The 17,094-nt window shown below is 42.1% G+C and overlaps 1 protein-coding gene across 1 annotated transcript in view; it reads left to right on the top strand.

Annotated features, from left to right (window-relative positions):
• LOC134563442 (probable E3 ubiquitin-protein ligase HERC3) overlaps nt 1–17,094 on the top strand; it is an 86,813-nt gene that overhangs the window by 38,831 nt on the left and 30,888 nt on the right. Inside the window, 6 exon segments of the mRNA XM_063421359.1 lie at nt 3,043–3,202; nt 4,241–4,317; nt 4,927–5,148; nt 7,104–7,195; nt 8,935–9,065; nt 9,641–9,801. Coding sequence (XP_063277429.1) covers nt 3,043–3,202; nt 4,241–4,317; nt 4,927–5,148; nt 7,104–7,195; nt 8,935–9,065; nt 9,641–9,801 — 843 coding nt within the window.

Below are 17,094 nucleotides of genomic sequence, written 5' to 3'. Positions count from 1 at the left end.
TGTGTGAGTGTACAAAACTTAAAACTATTTGGCATTTACATTTCTTTGTGACTTTTCAGGCAAACTGCTATTGACAGGGTCTTAGGAATGTGTTGTGGTAAGATGGGCCACACATGCACCTTTCTAAAGGCAAAGAGCTTCATCTTCAAGACAGGCATGGGGTTTTTTTCTGTCTATGGTTATCCAGTGAGCCCAGGTGACAGTGTACTCTGTTCCATTGGTGAGCAGTGCAGTCACTGAAGGCTTTCAGTGACACAGGGCAGCCTTTCAAAAACAAGTTGGTATTTATTTGTCTCTTGGGATGGCATGTAGTGCAAGGTCACATTTGTGTTGCCAAATGAAACTTCAGATGGAGTCAGTGGGGACTGAAACAACCTCGGATTTCTAAACCTATTGGGTGTCCTCTCAGTGTCCCAGTGTGTGAAGTCCTTGCCACAGCCACATACCTCAAGGCACTCTTTCTCTATTTGCAGTACTACTTTGGTCAGTCCTACCTTGTCCAGCTCCTGATGCTAATTTTTGGTCAGTGGAGTCTTCTGTCACCTCCCCAAGGTGCTTCAGTGAATCAGGGTCAGCTCCTGCAGGAAATAAGACTTACTGTGGCAAATACTGCTTTCCCAGGGAAGTGTTTTACATGCCTGTAGTTGTCGTAGTCGACACTAAAGAACCGCACAAGGACATGGTGATGATCAAAGCAGGAAAAAGGCTAGTTTATTTACAAAACTCAATTTTATACATTTCCTAAGGTGCCTGTGGATTGGGGGATGGAATCCCACCTCTCAAACCACATTGGTCAAGCCAACTGTCCATCAACTTTCTCCTCCTACCTAAAAATATGTAAACAATGAAGGACAGTTAGCAAAACAAGGCTATTGTTAATGGTAGAAAGTGTGAGAAGGTGAAAATTCTAACTCCAATATGAAGGACAATTCAGAAGGCTTAGAAAAGTCTTCAAAAACAGGGTGATGTAGTTAGGAAAACAGTCTCTGCTATAGGTGCCCCAGCACCCCATATTGTCCATGCTTGCTGTTTTGTTGGACTCATGATGTCCCCTGGTGTGTTTGGCAGTGTGCAGGGAGCAGCTTTGGAAGTGGGGCTGGTTGGTGACTTTGTGACCACTTTTAGGAGCTCAGGTGCTTTGGGTAACAGCCAAGTCTCAGTGCACCCTTCCAGCAAGGGTGAAGTGATAAAGTGATGGGTTCATAAATCAAAGGGTTTTCTTTGGAGAAGTGGATGGCTTCATCCTCCTCTCCTTTTGATGGCATGATTCTCTCCAGCAGCTGCTTTAGTTCTGGACCTTCAGGTCCCAGTACAGAAACACACCTGTCTGAACTGAGGTGGTGTGTCCTACAGTGCAGCAGGTAATGTTTGTCTTGCTGGATGTCTGACAGGAAGAGACCAAAGTCATGTGTGCTGCTGAGATACCTTGTCTGCTATTTGTCATTGACCTTGATCAGCCCTTACAGCTCATGGTTGTTTAGAGCTCTCAGATAAAAATAGGTTCCCTCATTTATATATATATGTAAATGAACATAAACCAGACTGCCAAGCAGTGCTATAGTTGGGTGCTTGTGGGCCCAAGTGGGAAGCTGTGTGTCTAAACAGAGTTACCACCCTCAAACCAGGCTGTGTCTCTGCACTGGCAGTGGGACTGGGTGAAATCAGTGCTGCTGGAAAGAGCTGCAGGACCAAGGGTGTTATTGGATGGCAAGTCTCAAGCCCTCCTAAGATGTTTGTGTGCTTGTTACTTGTATACTGCGCCTCTGTTGCCTTTAAGTATTTTGAGTGAAATGAAGCACACGTTCAGGTGGCATTTTCCTTGGCTAGAATACGTATTTAAATAACTGTCACCCTTTTCTTCAATAACATCCATTAGGGATTTTTCTCCTCATTTTCTCATTCCCAGATATAGAAGGCAAGCCATCCTAGGGGTACCTTTTTCTAAGCTCATTTAAGGCATGTAGATTAATTGCTAATCAGGTTTTGGTGCTAAGTGTGTTAATGATTTCTGGATGCCTGTGATGTGGGATATCATTTTCATGGAATGGCATGTAATGACCCTTTCCTCTCATGCCCCAGGCAAGTGGGATTTCAGTAATACTGATCACTGCCTTGTAGCTTACAGGGTAAAATCTTTGTTCATCCACCTGGAACACTTGTATTCGCTCAGGGAAGAAAAAAGTAAAACAACTTTGCTCTGGCTGGCATGCAGGGAGCTTCGCCATCAGTTGTGTAGTATTGCCAATGTTTTATTGAAAAACAAGACTTTCTTCATGCCCATTTGTAAAAATTGTGTAATGAGTAAGATTTGGTTATAGATGTTTTTAGAGTAGTTGTCAAATCTGCTTCAGTTGCCTAACATGATGTAATGATGAAAAGTCAATTGTGGGTTGTCTTCCAGAGGACTTGAGTGATGATTTTTTAATTTTTATTCCTTCATCTCATTTTTCTTCCTTTATATGGTACTTTTTTTAATGAGTGTTTGGCAGTGATAGGCATAGGTTGATAGGTTCAAACTTGTTCCAAGATTACCATGGAGGATGTTGTAACACATACACATCAAGCAATAAATCAAGGTGTGGTGGATGGGTTGTGGATGACATCTAGCTTTGTGGATGACTCATCTTCATTGGACATGAGAGCTGTGGAAGGTCAAATATGTTTTACAGGGTCTGCTATCTTCTCAGTGTTGGATGATCCCGGAATCAAAAGTGAGTGTGAAAACATCAAATCTGGGATATCTGTTCTTGAATAACCCGATAGGTTTTCCTGTGTCACTGACGCTGGCTGTCATTGTGCTTGAGACATGTATACCTGCCTGCCTTCTGTGATCTTCAAACCAGGCTTTCAGAACAGCTCAGCAGTGACATATTTTTGGTAAACCTGGTGGTTTTTCTCCTGTAGGATGTGTTTTAAAACTAAATTGGGGATCAGCGCACTTACCTGAATGGCTTTGCAGGCGGATTTGCCCAGACCTGGTGTCCGTGTGTCACTGTGAGATGAGTGCTGTGATCAGAGACATTTTCCCTCTGTTTCCCTCAGAGCAAATTGGGGCGCTGGCCGGGCAGCACATCGTGCACATGGCCTGTGGGGAGTCACACAGTGTGGCCCTCAGCAACCAGGGCCAGCTCTTTTCCTGGGGTGCCGGCAGTGACGGACAGCTGGGGCTCACCACTATAGAAGATGCAGTGACAGTACCAAGGTAAGCATTTAACAGGCTCAGCTTTCCTCAGGGAAGCTCCTTGGAGGTGATGCATCAAGGGTTGCTCACCTTGGGAGGTTTGCTTTCTCTCAGTGTGGCAGGAATAGGGCCCCTCTCATGTTGGGATGAAGGTGATTCCTTTTCCTTTTCACTGCTGTTCTGGTGCTCCCTGAGCACTGCAAGTCCTCAGGAGGTTTGGGCAGAACAGACTTTCTGCCCATGGGTGGTTGAGGTATGGAAAAGAAAATTGGAGCGTGCTTAGCTTCCTCCATAAGAAATGCCACAGTGTTTTGTACAGAAAAAGGTGGTGCATGAAAGAGTCCTTAAAAACAGAAATGCTGTTTGTACTTCATGGTGTTTTATCATGCTATGTTAACAACAGATGCAGTCTCTCATTTGGTCTGCCACTGCATATCCAGTGCAGAGGAGAAGTTTGGGATGTCTCTCTAGGATAGCTGTCATTGTCAAAATAGTATTTAAAGGAAGAGTTTCAATTACAAAAAAAATTACATTCGAGCTGAAGGGCTCTGTGGGAAGACAGTCCTTAACTTGCATGTAGTTCTGATAAAACAGACACAGAGAGGCTCACATAGCAATGTGATAGTGCCATTGTAAAAATAACATTTTTGTAGAATAACCTGAACCTTTGACATGCTATTCTCTGTACGAAGCACTGAAGAGGGTTTGGTGCTGTAACTCACTGGAACTGCTAGGCCCATAACAGCATGAAAATTGTCAGTGCCTGAAAAATAATAGTGAAAGAGACACCAAGAACCAGCTATTTTCACCATTTCCAGCTGGTTGGATCCAGTGTTATAGCAGGAAATGTATTTGAGTTACTAGTCAAGTGTCTAGAGGTCTCCATAGATTTGCATCTGTTATGTATGGATCTGTATTGCCTTCAAGACACTGTTACTCAGTCTCGAAACCATAGATTTTGTATATATATACAACAAATATCTGAGTGGAAATGGTAATTTTTATCTAAGGTGATACAGTATTTGTGGACTCATTCTAAAATAGTGTCGTCATCTTTATGTTGATAAAGAAATTGAACCAACAGACCGTACTGCAGGTTTCCTGTGGAAATTGGCATTGCCTGGCTCTGGCAGCAGGTAGTGTAACATCCGTTATTAATTACCAAAATTTGTGCTGTTATTTTGCACAGTGTCCAAGACTGCATATTTCTGCATAATAAATCAAGGACATCCCATGTCCTGACTGCTTTCAGGCCAAATGGGATGCTATAAAATGGATCAGGTACCATGAATATTGAAGAAGAGCTTTGCCAATACTGTGAAGAAAGAAAACATTACACACAGACCACCCACTGTTTCACTGGTGAATGATGGCAGGAATGCTTGAAAGCTTTCCATCTTGATTTAGAAAAATGTGTGTGTAATTAATTTCTTTGTGTTGAAATTTTCCTTGGCTGTTACTCTCATGTGAAATGTGAACTGTTTTTTGTTGCACTGTTTGTTACAGCAGTTGTATTTTGTATTTTGCACTTAGTTGCTTGTGTGTTTGCCTGGTTTATTTGCCATGGCTTCAGGCCATGCTCTTTTTTTTTAGCAAAGAATGTCTCTCTTGATTTTGCTTTTTTCTTTTCATCATGAGGCTTGGGTGGGAGCGAAGCCTCCAGATCTGTTTCTTTTTAATTTTGGCAAACTTGCTTTTCTGTTGGCTAACTTTCACCCACCATTCTCTTTCTTTCCTTGTTTCAGATGGCCAGTTCTTCACATGGGGGCAGAACAGCTATGGTCAGCTGGGCTTGGGCAAAGAATGTCCCTCCCAAGCCAGTCCACAGCATGTCAAGTCTCTTGATGGGATCCCTTTGGCTCAGGTTGCTGCAGGTGGAGCCCACAGTTTTGCCCTTTCTCTCTCAGGAGCTGTGTTTGGCTGGGGGAAGAACAGCTCAGGACAGCTGGGACTAAGTGATGAACAAGGTATGAAAATTATGCTCCTAGGTGAAAGAAGGATAGACTCCTTTGGCCTAGTGTCTCTTGTTGCATTGACTGTATTTTTACTGAGTGGGTCTTTACCATCTTGTCCCAGGAGGAGCTGCTGAGTGTTAAAGTCTGTCTCTACAGGCTTTTCATACTTAGTATAGAAACAGAAACGTTTTTTCCCCTTGTGGGTGTTAAGTGAGGAGGGTTAAAAAGAGAGGTCTTTCAAGTGTGAGTGTCAGCATGCAAATATCCAAGAAAGTGCTCATATTCTTTCTCCCTCTTCTCAAAAATATTTTACCCCTATTTTGTTTGAAGCAAAGACTTTCCCTGAAGAACATCAGGCTGAACACATCTCATTTCCCAACATAATTTTGACTGGTGAGCATCTATATGCTACAAAATGATGGCAACACTGAATATCTCAGTATAGTAAAATGTTATCTGGTTTATTTGTTGCACAGTTTACCAGACACATAGGGCCAATGGTAGTTTTCCTAGTTGGTAGTCTGAAAAGCCCAGATCTTTTCTGCTTGTTGTTCACACACTCTTAACTTTTTGGAATAAAACAAGTGAATGGAAGATTTTCTTTGGAGCTTCAAATCAACCTATTTATTCGTTTCTGCATAATTCCTGAGCAGACTTAAGTATCTAGGCAAGTTACTGAGTGTAGATGTGATACATAACATGCCCCTAGATACCTTGTACTGTCTGTAAAGTAGGGCTGATCTAATAGAAGAGCAGCAGTGTCCTTTCCATGTAGACTGGCAGATAAATGCTTCTAATTAAAACAAAGCTGCAGTTTACATATGAGAGGCTTACACTGACATGGGGCTAATCTTAAATGAACAGAATAGGCATCAGCTTTTGGGGTGGTGCTGGCCTGGGATTATATTCTGCTTCCCCCTCAGTGCCTGGCATTGTAGTAAGTATATGGTATTTATGGTAACTGAATCATGGTAAGACAGTGTGAATTATACTTGTCAAACATGAACAGCAAGGTCTGCAAACATGGGTATTCTGCAGCACTATTATTAAAAACTATGCTGTTGAGAGAAGTGTCATTCCTGTCAAAAGAAAGATCAGAGTGCTAAAATACAAAATAAAGTTAATCAAAAATATGCTCTCAATTCTAAACTTGTGGAAATGTGACTGTTTTTCTTTCACTACCCAGTAAAAAAGCACCTTACAAATCCTTAGGTGAGAATCTTAAGAAATGGGCAACTTCTATAGGTAGGAACCTGACTTTTTGTTGGTATGAAATAAGCAGCTGCTCCCCTTAATATCTAATTGTTTGGGGGTGCCTACTGCTCCTTGAAGTGCTTAGCTTTTATTTTTACTGTATTCATACATGGGAGACAGACTTTAAATGATTAGGGGTGGCAGAGTGAAGGAGAAAAGCATTACTTAATGGTTGGTAGTGATTAGCCTTTGCAAGTAGGAGGATCTTCTGCTTAAAGGATGACAACAGAAGGAAGGCTGAGTAAATACACACTGGGATTCAGCTTACCATGTGTCTTGCACTAGTGTCTCCCACGTGTCAGGGTTGTTCTATATGGAAAAGGTCTAAGTAAGGTTATGGAAACAAATATTTGCAGTCATTCCTGAGGAGTCTGAAATGGAGCATGAAGGTGAAGGCGGTTGTATCTAGGCTGCACTCACCACATCTCCCAAACAGCAAGTGCATGTTGAATTTATACAAGATAATCAGCATGTGCATTCTTGCTCTGGATGGTTTTGTTTGAGTCAGTCAAAGACTTTTTATCTTTTAAGAATTCGAGGGGAAAAGCGGCAGTGAAGTATTCAAGGACATGTGGGGCCTTTTTCACCACAGTTGTTAAAGTTTCCCTTGTGCTCAGAGACCATGTCTGAAAATCAGACTGACAGTGCTTTTCGTGGACATGCAGGTTTGTGTTTATGAAACAGCTGCTTTATTTCCTTTGACTTCATTGCAGACCAAGAGTCCCCTTGTCACGTGAAGCTGTTGCGGTCTCAGAAGGTTGTTTACATCAGCTGTGGAGAGGAGCACACAGCAGTCCTGACAAAGGTAAAGATGCTGACCTGGGAACCCTGGCCACTGTTTCACCTGCCTGATGGTTTCACAGTAGTTTTCTGTGTAATGGTAGGAAAACACAGATTGACTTAGTGTATTCCTTCTGACCCCAGTAAAAGAAACTAAGTGGAAGGTATAGCCTAATTATTTATTCTGAGATTCATTGTCAACACGATCCTTTGCTGGTAATGAAGATGAAGGTTGTTAATAATCCATGGCAACAAATAGCAAAACTCAGGTAAATCACTTAAAAAGATTAGCTTTGGGAGGAAAAAAATTGCCAAACACATATCCAAAGGGGTGAAAATAGCATTTTGTTGGAAAATAGAGTAATACTGTGCATCAGAATAAGATGGAAGCTAAAATGAATGAGTGTTTAAATTAAATGATAGTAGTCACAACGTTTGCAAGAGGTTTTGAGTTCCAAACCTGCTGCTTCCAAATGGTGTATAATTTAGTGGCCAGAGGACAGGGCTAGGGTTTGAAGGAGAGTGGCTTGGTTCTTGCCTTGGCTCTGCCACTTTGTAGATGTTTCTTCCTGTTTTGGACCCTCAGTGTTTTCCACTGTAAAATGAATTAAACAACTGAGTTTGGGATTCCTGTGGGAAAAATACCATTGTAGAAAACTAGTTCTGTAGGAGCTTGTCTAGTGTAGTGTCGCTTTGTTCTTTTGGAACTTTTTAGCCTTCTGATTGTTTAATTTCTTGGAGTCAAGATTCTCACGCTTCTAACAGTTTCTTAATGTAAAAATAGCTATGTTTACTAAACGGTACTTTTTTGTTTACATTCCTTTTTGGAAGAAGAGAAGAACTGATTGACTGTCTGTTTGACCAGTGTGGTTGGAGAGGTTGTGATTCCATCCACCAATCCGGTTTTGTTTTCTCCCGGTAGCTTCAGTCGGTCTCGGCTGCCTTGGGTGTTCCTGGATAGGGAGTACACTTAAGTACCTCCTGCCCAAAGAAACCCAGGCAAAGCTCCCAGGCACAGGCAATACTCAGCAAGCTTAGTTATCAGTGATTTCAGCTCTTAGCAGTGATCAGCTCTTTGCAGAGATTCTCAGCTCATAAGCTTGCTAAGCGCCTTGGCAGACGCAAGGAGAGAGAGGAGAAGCGCTGTACGAGGTTCCACAGATGAGTCTTTATTGGCATCCTCTGTGAAGGGTTTCAGGGACAGCTCTTCTACTGAGCTGGGCAAAAGTGGGGTTTTTATAAGGTACCGAGGTTTTGAGAAATGGTCCAATGGTATGAGTCAGGGTAGAAAGTGACCTATTGTCTTACAGGGAGATAAGAGAGGGTCCGAGCATGGGAGAGGGGTTATTTGGTCCAGTCACCATGACTAGGCATTTCTTTGTCTTTAGGCGACTGACCGCCAGAGAGGCCTACTAGGCCTCATGGCTGCAACAATCCACAACTGGTGCCAAAAATGTATAAATATGAAAGAAAGTAAAGTTCTGCTCTTCTTTGCTGCTGGAACATCTGTGAGTCACGTAGTTCTTTCGTGTCCAACTGTGTTAGTGTAGACATACCTAAAGATAATTCTGTTAGTTTCTGATGGGTGGCAAGGTAGCTTATTTGAAAGCTGCATTAGCAAAACCCAAGTTTCTTTTCTGAATCCTTTGAAAATGCCCCTCAGTCTCTGCCTAAGCTTTGGGCTCATACTGAAACTGGAGTCAGAGAGATCCTGCTGGGTTATGGTTCCCTAAATGGAGACTCCACTGTTTGATTTACTAACAGAGTGGAGGGGTGTTTACCTTCAGTGCAGGTTCCTGCGGACAACTGGGCCATGACTCCATGAATGATGAGGTGAACCCCCGAAGAGTTCTTGAGCTCATGGGCAGTGAAGTATCCCAGATTGCTTGTGGCAGGTGAGTCCTGTGTGCATTCAGAAACTTTCCTTTGGTGGGAGTTAATGCTGATAATGAATCATGCAAGTAGGGGGAAATAGTCCTGCTTCTGCATTGTATGTGTCAAAGCTAAATGAATTTAAAGCTTATTTTCCATGAGAATTTTAAGGCCCTCTAAACGAGATGGTTTTTAATTGGGGTTGTACCCTGCGCTCTAACCTGTAAAAGATACCTTCCCAACCTAATAACTCAGCAAAACTTTAATTCAGCCTATTAACAGATGTCCCCCTGGAGGGAGGATGGGTCGTGGAAGAGAGAAAGAACACTGCTTCACCTGGTTTTAATAGCTGGTAATAGAATACATACTTTTAGTCTGAAATACATACAATACATCTTGCATTGCAACCGAAGACACCTAGGAGAAACGATAATAAGTTCTAGCCTGCATTTGGTTTGGTTGTTGGGGGGATTTTTTGGTTGGTTTTGGTCTTTGGTTTTTTGTTTTGGGTTTTTGTTTGTTTGTTTTTTGTTTTATTTTGTTTGTTTTTAAAAATTATTGTTAAATGAGTCCCAAACTGTGTACCCATCTCTTACAGACACGACACTTTAGCCCTTGTGCCTTCTTCAGGAATGATCTATGCATTTGGCTGTGGAACAAGAGGCCAGCTGGGAACAGAGCACACTTGCAATGTAAAGTGTCCCGCTCCTGTCAAGGGTCACTGGGCAGCTCATAATGGGCAACTCTCAGGGAAACCTGGTATGTACTGTGCTCGATTTGAAATGGCAAATGGACATAAATAATTTCACTCATGGTTGTCTAAAGACATCTTAACATTTTTCTGTGAAATTTCTGGAAATACCAAAAGAAAACTATCCTATTGTCCCAAATGCACTGTGGTAATTTCTGGGTGACCTTTTGCTCTCTCTGTTAATGTGTGCCATCTCCCTTTCTCTTTTTATGGCAGAGCTCAGCATTTGGCAATCTTGAGACTTCATGAAATTGTACTAATACTTATTGAATCTCTCAATGCCTTCCGAGGGTCCAGCCAGCGGAGAAATGGCTTAAAAAATAGCAAGACAGCTTCTCAGGAAATGCTTTGTAAAGTAAAGGTTTTAATAACAGCAAAAATAATAAACATTATAAAATGAAAAGAGATAAGACGAGCACAGTGTACCAAGCACAGTTACACAGGCTAAGGCATTCCCAAAAAGCCACGTGCACCTCTGTGCAGGCTCTTTAATACTCGATGGTCTAGGTGGGCTATTTGGCACTTTGCCCAATGAGATTGACACTAGGCTTTGAGATGCACTTCCAAAGCCCTATCACTGTGTCTGTGCTGGTACTGAGCCAATTGCAACGAGCAGGCTATAGAAAATTCTAGTTTAACTTCCTTATATAGAAACACCTGCTCGGGTACAGAAATGCATGACTACATCTCACCCTGTAAAATCATATTAAAAAAGAAAAATAGTTACTTTGAAAAAATTCTCACTTTTGTTGATAATTGTGATTGTGTCAATAACTTATTGTTATTTAACAATTTGGTTTATAGTTAAGATGTAGTTTTATGGATTACATAATTTTAAATTTGGTACTTTCTTTTTTTTTTAGACAATATTTCAATTATTAGTATTTTAAAATTAATATTTAGTCTCAAATTACATATGAATCTTATTTTACTTTTTTGTTTGGGGAGATTTTTTAAAGTGAACTATATTTTCTTTTTCTTCTGCATAAGGATTTGGTAATGACTTTTAACATACAACAACAAACAATTTTAACATGACAATAATAACTTCAAAAATTGTAACAGTGCAACTTTTATAAAACTTAAGTCTCTGCTTCAAATGTATTTCAGTGTCTATAGTGTTGGGCTGTGTCAAAGTGCAGAAGTCCTCTTGAAGCTACCATCCGCGGTCATCTAGCGTCTTTGGTGTGTTCTTCTTCAGGTGTGCTCTGCTGCTCTTTTATCTGCTGCACTTGCAGCTTCACATTCTTTGCAGGGATCCATTTGGGGCCAGCATCTGTGGAAACACATGCAAAGCCTCTCCCCCAAGTTATGAGGGGATGAGGTCCTGAAACGTTTCCTGTTTCAGGGTCTTTGATGAACACCGGTGGCCGCTCCTTGAGCTTCGCTTGAGTGGTGTTACTAAAGTGTCTGAAAATTGGGGGCATCTGTTCCATAAATGAGTTATTTAAAAAATTAAATACATATACAGCTTTATTTAGCCTTTCTACAGTAGAGAGCACTTCTACTCCTGCCCTTTGTTTTTCTAAAAGTGTTTTCAGTGACCTGTGCGCTCTTTCTACTATCGACTGACCTGTTGATGAGTGAGGTATTCCTCTAGTATGTTTGACTCCCCAATTGTTGAGAAACTGGTGTCGTTTCTGAGATATATATGCTGGTCCGTTATCTGTCTTAATTTCTTGTGGGATGCCTAGTATTGCAAATGCTTGAAGAAAGTGTTTGATTGTATCTCTGGTCTTTTCACCATTATGTGCTGAAGCATAAATTGCTCCGGAAAAGGTGTCTATGGATAAATGTATATGTTTGAATTTGCCAAAAAACTGATATTGTGTTACATCAGTTTGCCATAATTGGAGGCTATTCAAGCCTCTGGGATTTACTCCTGTTGCTATGGCTGGGATGTCTAATTTTTGACAGTCTGAACATGTCTGAACAATTGCTTTTGCTTGGTTTTGTCAGATACCAAACATCTTTGTCAGTGCAGATGTGTTCTGATGAAAGAACGCGTGGCTTATTCGGGCTTGTTCAATAACATTAGGCAATGTGTTCTGTATTGTCATTGCTAGATGGTCTGTGACTGCATTACCTTCTGCCATAAAACCTGGGAGGACAGTGTGTGATCTAATATGTGTGATAAAATACGGCTGCTGTCAGGATGAAAGAAGAGAGATTAGTTTCTTAAGTAAACTGTATAACTGATCATGTGGAACTTCTTTGAGCAGAGATCCCTCTGCTCTTTCTGCCACACCTGCAAAATAGAAAGAGTCAGTTACTAAGTTAAATGGAAACATAAACTTAGAAAACACACGCACAACAGCTGCTAGCTCCACTATCTGGGTGGAGCCTTCTATTTTCTCAATGTCTGATTCCCATTCTTTGGTGTTAGGATCTTGCCAGGTAATTACAGATTTTTGAGATTTCCCTGAGCCATCTGTAAAAAAGGTGATTGCCTCTAAGGGTGTGTAACTCCTTAGAGGTTTTTCGATTAATTTTAAAGGTGAATTCAATAGTTTGTGCTTTGGGTAGTGACTTGAAATTTTTCCTGCAAAGTCTGCAAGTGCAATTTGCAAGACTTCTGAGTTTTGAATCAACCATTCCAAATATATGGATTTGACTGGCAAAAATATTTCTGAAAAATCTTTGCCTGAAAGAGAAAACATTCGAGATCGGGCTTTCATTATGAGTTGAGACATAATTTCAGGGCACGTTGTTATGGTTTTACTCATCTGTCCGGACAAAAAGACCCATTCTAGTATCACCAGGTGGTCTTTCTTTGCCAAATCCCATTGGAATATTAATCCATGAAGTTGGGGGCTTTCTCCTAAAACTGCAAATAAAAAAGAGAGGTTAGGATTATAACGGTGTGCTTGATGTGACTGAATGGCCTCAAACACCTTTTCGAAAGCATTCTGAGCTTCTTTAGTGAGTTCTCATGGGGAGTTTAATGCTGTGTCTCCTTTTAATAAATCAAATAAAGGGTTTAAGTCTCGATTTGTGATACCTAACAGAGGTCTGATCCAGTTGATAGTCCCTATGAGTTGCTGCATCTCATTAAGAGTTTTGGGATTGTAAAGTAGTTGGAGTCTTTGTGGTGTAATGGTCTGTTCTGTAATTCTGTAACCTAAATACCTCCATGGAGGGAGTAGTTGTATTTTTTCTTGGACTATAGTAAATCCTGCTTTCTGCACTGCCGAGATGACATGATCTGATGTTTCTTTCATAGATGTTTCTTCTTCAGCTGCTATCAAAATGTCATACATGTAGTGCAGTATGAGGGAATGTGGATGTTGTGCACGAATTGGAGAGAGTATTTTTGCAACAAACCATTGACATATGCTGGGCGAGTTGCGCATTCCTTGCGGCAAAACTTCCCAATGATATCTCTTTAATGGAGCTTGTTGATTGATAGATGGAACGGAGAAAGCAAACCGTTGTGCGTCATCAGGATGCAAACAAATACTAAAAAAACAGTCTTTTAAATCAATAACACTTAAAGTCCAGTCCTTAGGGATCATGACAGGTGATGGTAAACCTGGTTGCAGCGACCCCATTTCAACAATAATTTCGTTAATCTTTCGAAGATCGTGTAACAACCTCCAATTTTCACTGTTTGGCTTTCTGATTACAAAAATGGAGGTGTTCCATGGGCTAGTAGTTGGGGCTAAGTGTCCTTTTTCTAATTGTTCTTGTACTAACTGTTCTAGAACTGCAAGTTTGTTTGCTGGCAAAGGCCATTGGTTTTCCCAGATAGGTGTGTCAGAAGTCCATGTTAGTTTTAAAGTGTCTTTTTCATCTACAGCCCATTTTAGAAATTTGTCTCTATCCTCAGACCCCATTGTGACAGGATGTCTCTTCCCCACAGCACTATATCTGCTCTTACAATGAATGGTTTTGACGTTGCAATGCGACCCTCGGGGCCCTCAAATGTCACTGGGTGCAAGCTGCGAAAGCTGTCACAGTGACCTCCAATACCTGCTAGCTGATCCAGCGTAGGTACAATGATCCAGTCTTGCGGCCAGAGGTCTCTCGAAATCAGCGAAACATCTACGCCCGTGTTAATCAGACCTGTGAGGGTGATGGTTTTCCCGAGGTGCTTGAGGATACAGTTGAGATATGGCCATCTGCGGCTGATCTCTCTCGTCCAAGCGATGAAGGATGTGTTGCTGAGAGATTCTGGTGGCATTGTGGCTGGTAATTCGGATATGAGTTGCTGAAGCTGTGGACCTGGCGGTCTGAGGTGTTTTCTGGCATGCTGGACAGGGTTTCTTGTGTCTGAGCGCTCCACTGTCTTGCGCTCCTCTGCCCGTTTCCCGAACTCTGCCATTTGAAATCCTGTGCTAGACGAGAGCTGTTAGCATTTTGCAAATGATTCTTACAATTAGTGTTTTAAGGGTGGCTTCCTCTGAAGCCTTGGGCAACTGTTTCTAAAGTGTCCTTTTCTCCCACAAAAGTGGCAAACCCCTTTTTGACTCTGCTGATTATCTACAACTCCTTTAAATGCAGCAAGGGCTTCTGCTAGAGTCTGTGCTTGAAGCTCTGTAACCTTTTCTTGTTGTTTTAGGGTGTTTTCTTGTGCTGTGGTGATAGCATTGGCTAGAACTTCAGCTTGTAGTGCTGCTGCATGTTCAGGGGTATTTAAGCGGTTACATGCTTCAACTAGCTGGGCTATTGTTGGCTCCGGGTCTTGGGGAAGAGCACGTAGTATTTTTTTGCAGCTTGCATTTGCATTAGAAATTGCGAAACGTTTTAATAGTTCCTCTCGTGCCCGCTCTAAAGCTACTTGTTTGTCCAGAGCTAATTTCAAACGATCTAGGAACTTGATATAGGGTTCATCAGGACCTTGCTTTACTTCAGAAAAATCTAAGTCAGGCTTATTGCCATCAGGTACTTGTAACAATGCTGTCTTGGCCATTTCTTTGATATCATTTAGAACTGGCCTTGTGAGGGTTTGCACTTGTCTTTGTGGATCTACATTCACTCCTTCCCCTACAAGCTGCTCAAGTGTTAAGGCTGCAGTGGCTGGATTTGTGGCATAGTCTCTTAAAAGCTGATTTAAAGCACGCTTCCATGCCAATTCCCATAAAGAATATTCAGTAGGAGACAGGAGAGATGTGATTATTTGTTTTAGATCATGAGGTGTTAGTACATTGGCAGCAAAGGTGGCTTGCAATAGACCTCTAAAAAAGGTAGAGTCTCTTCCATATAACTTTGCAGTTTTGCAAAGTTCTTTTATTTCAGAAAAACTTATTTGTTCCCAGTGGGGATTTAATCCTGCTCTATTATATCGGACTGGAAAGACTTTAAGTTTTGAAAGGATTTCCCACTCCCCATCTTGTGCTGCTTCCTTCCTTATCTTGTGCCAGGGATCTATGCTGACTGATGAATCCTCCAAACCATCGGAGAAACTGCAGGACGTGTGGGAAACCTTCTGATTTATCATGAGTTTGTTTACTTTTCTCCGGCATGGGCACCGCCATCTTGGGGGGGGCTAGTTCCGGGATGTCACGTTCGGTTCTCCTCACAGCCAGGGCGTGTCTGTCCAGGCTGTGGGTGGCAACCCGGGGCGGTGCCTGAGGCTTGGGACTGCCCATGGAGGGGGAGCTTCCCGTGCTAGAGTGGGAGGAGTTGAGTGACACATCGGACTGGGCGTGCCGCAGGGTCGGACTGTACCGAGCCCACCCATGTGGAGCTGCAGCCTCTCCCTCAGAAACATGGCAAGTGCCACGTGTCTCTTTGTTCTCTGAGCCCGCGCTTTCAGGGCTTTGTTCAAAACTCGCGCGCTCAAAATTAACGGACCGGGGTCACCCATATCTAGTACTAGGAGACTGAGGGGGTGGGGAGGGCGGTTGGAATGGGACTCTAGCCTGCGTGGCCAGTGCTGGTGCGGGTCTCACTCCGAGGGACTGAGGAGGGCTCGGGGGGGGGGGGGGCTTTGAGCCGTCCGGTGCCTGCTTCTCGGGAGTACATCAAACTGGATTTTTCTGGGACTTGGGGGATCAGAACATGCATTTTTTATCTTCACCTCTAAAGTGAGCAGGAGCCTTTTTGAATTTTACTTTCTGGGCTCCTTTTTTATGGTCGCCTTTAGAAGCGTTTTGCCAGGTTTTTCTCTCTGCAGTTTCAAGTATTTTTGCACTGCCGAGCCTTTCACCGTCTTCTGTTACAAAGTCTAACACAGTTTCAAAGATGTGTCTTAATTTTAAATCAGATTTTTTCTTTGAGTTAAACAACTTCAATCCTATTCTATCCCAAAATTCTACTGTCAATGTTTCAGCTGTGGTAGTGTCTGGAAACTTTTTATAGACCCATTTCACAAGCTTTTTAAGCTCTTTCCTCTCAAACTTATAGTCTTGAATAGTCAGCTTATAATTAAAATAACAAAAGGTGTCTCGCTGTTCTACTGATTGCCGGGTCCCCATTTCACTCCCCAGAATGACTCTTATGATCACCCAGTGCTCTTGGTTTGTCCCCGACTCTCTGAGGTCACTCAGTGTTTAGCTGTTCTGTCTCCAGCTCTGCTAGACTGCAGCTTCTCTCTTCTGAAGAGTAATCCACCTCCGTACCAGAATCGGTGTCTCCGGCAAAGACCCCTTCTCACCGGTATAGGGGTTCAGTCAAAAGACTCCCTCTAAGCCTTTTTGACCCAAAAAATTGTGGTTTTATTTTCACAACCAAAAAAACCACCACGAGCTCGCTTTTAAAAAAAACGAAAACTAAGAGCAAAATGGCCTAGCTGACGTGAGGGCTCTGTCAGCAAAACTCGAACTATGTATCTTAATATAAGGTCCTAGTTCAGAGGCACCATGTATTGAATCTCTCAATACCTTCCGAGGGTCCAGCCAGCAGAGAAATGGCTTAAAAAATAGCGAGACGGCTTCTCAGGAAATGCTTTGTAAAGTAAAGGTTTTAATAACAGCAAAAATAATAAACATTATAAAATGAAAAGAGATAAGCCGAGCACAGTGTACCAAGCACAGTTACACAGGCTAAGGCATTCCCAAAAAGCCACGTGCACCTCTGTGCAGGCTCTTTAATACTTGATGGTCTAGGTGGGCTATTTGGCACTTTGCCCAATGAGATTGACACTAGGCTTTGAGATGCACTTCCAAAGCCCTATCACTGTGTCTGTGCTGGTACTGAGCCAATTGCAATGAGCAGGCTATAGAAAATTCTAGTTTAACTTCCTTATATAGAAACACCTGCTCGGGTACAGAAATGCACGACTACAAATACTGTGTTCCAAAGGCTTTGTTCTCTCTTTAATGCCTCTATTGCAGTTTAAAAATGACAACTTTCCTTCC

Source organism: Prinia subflava, chromosome W (assembly GCF_021018805.1).
Source record: "Prinia subflava isolate CZ2003 ecotype Zambia chromosome W, Cam_Psub_1.2, whole genome shotgun sequence".
NCBI lineage: Eukaryota > Metazoa > Chordata > Aves > Passeriformes > Cisticolidae > Prinia > Prinia subflava.
The sequence above is the reverse complement of the archived record's forward strand: the minus strand, read 5'-3'. Positions and strand labels throughout refer to the sequence as shown.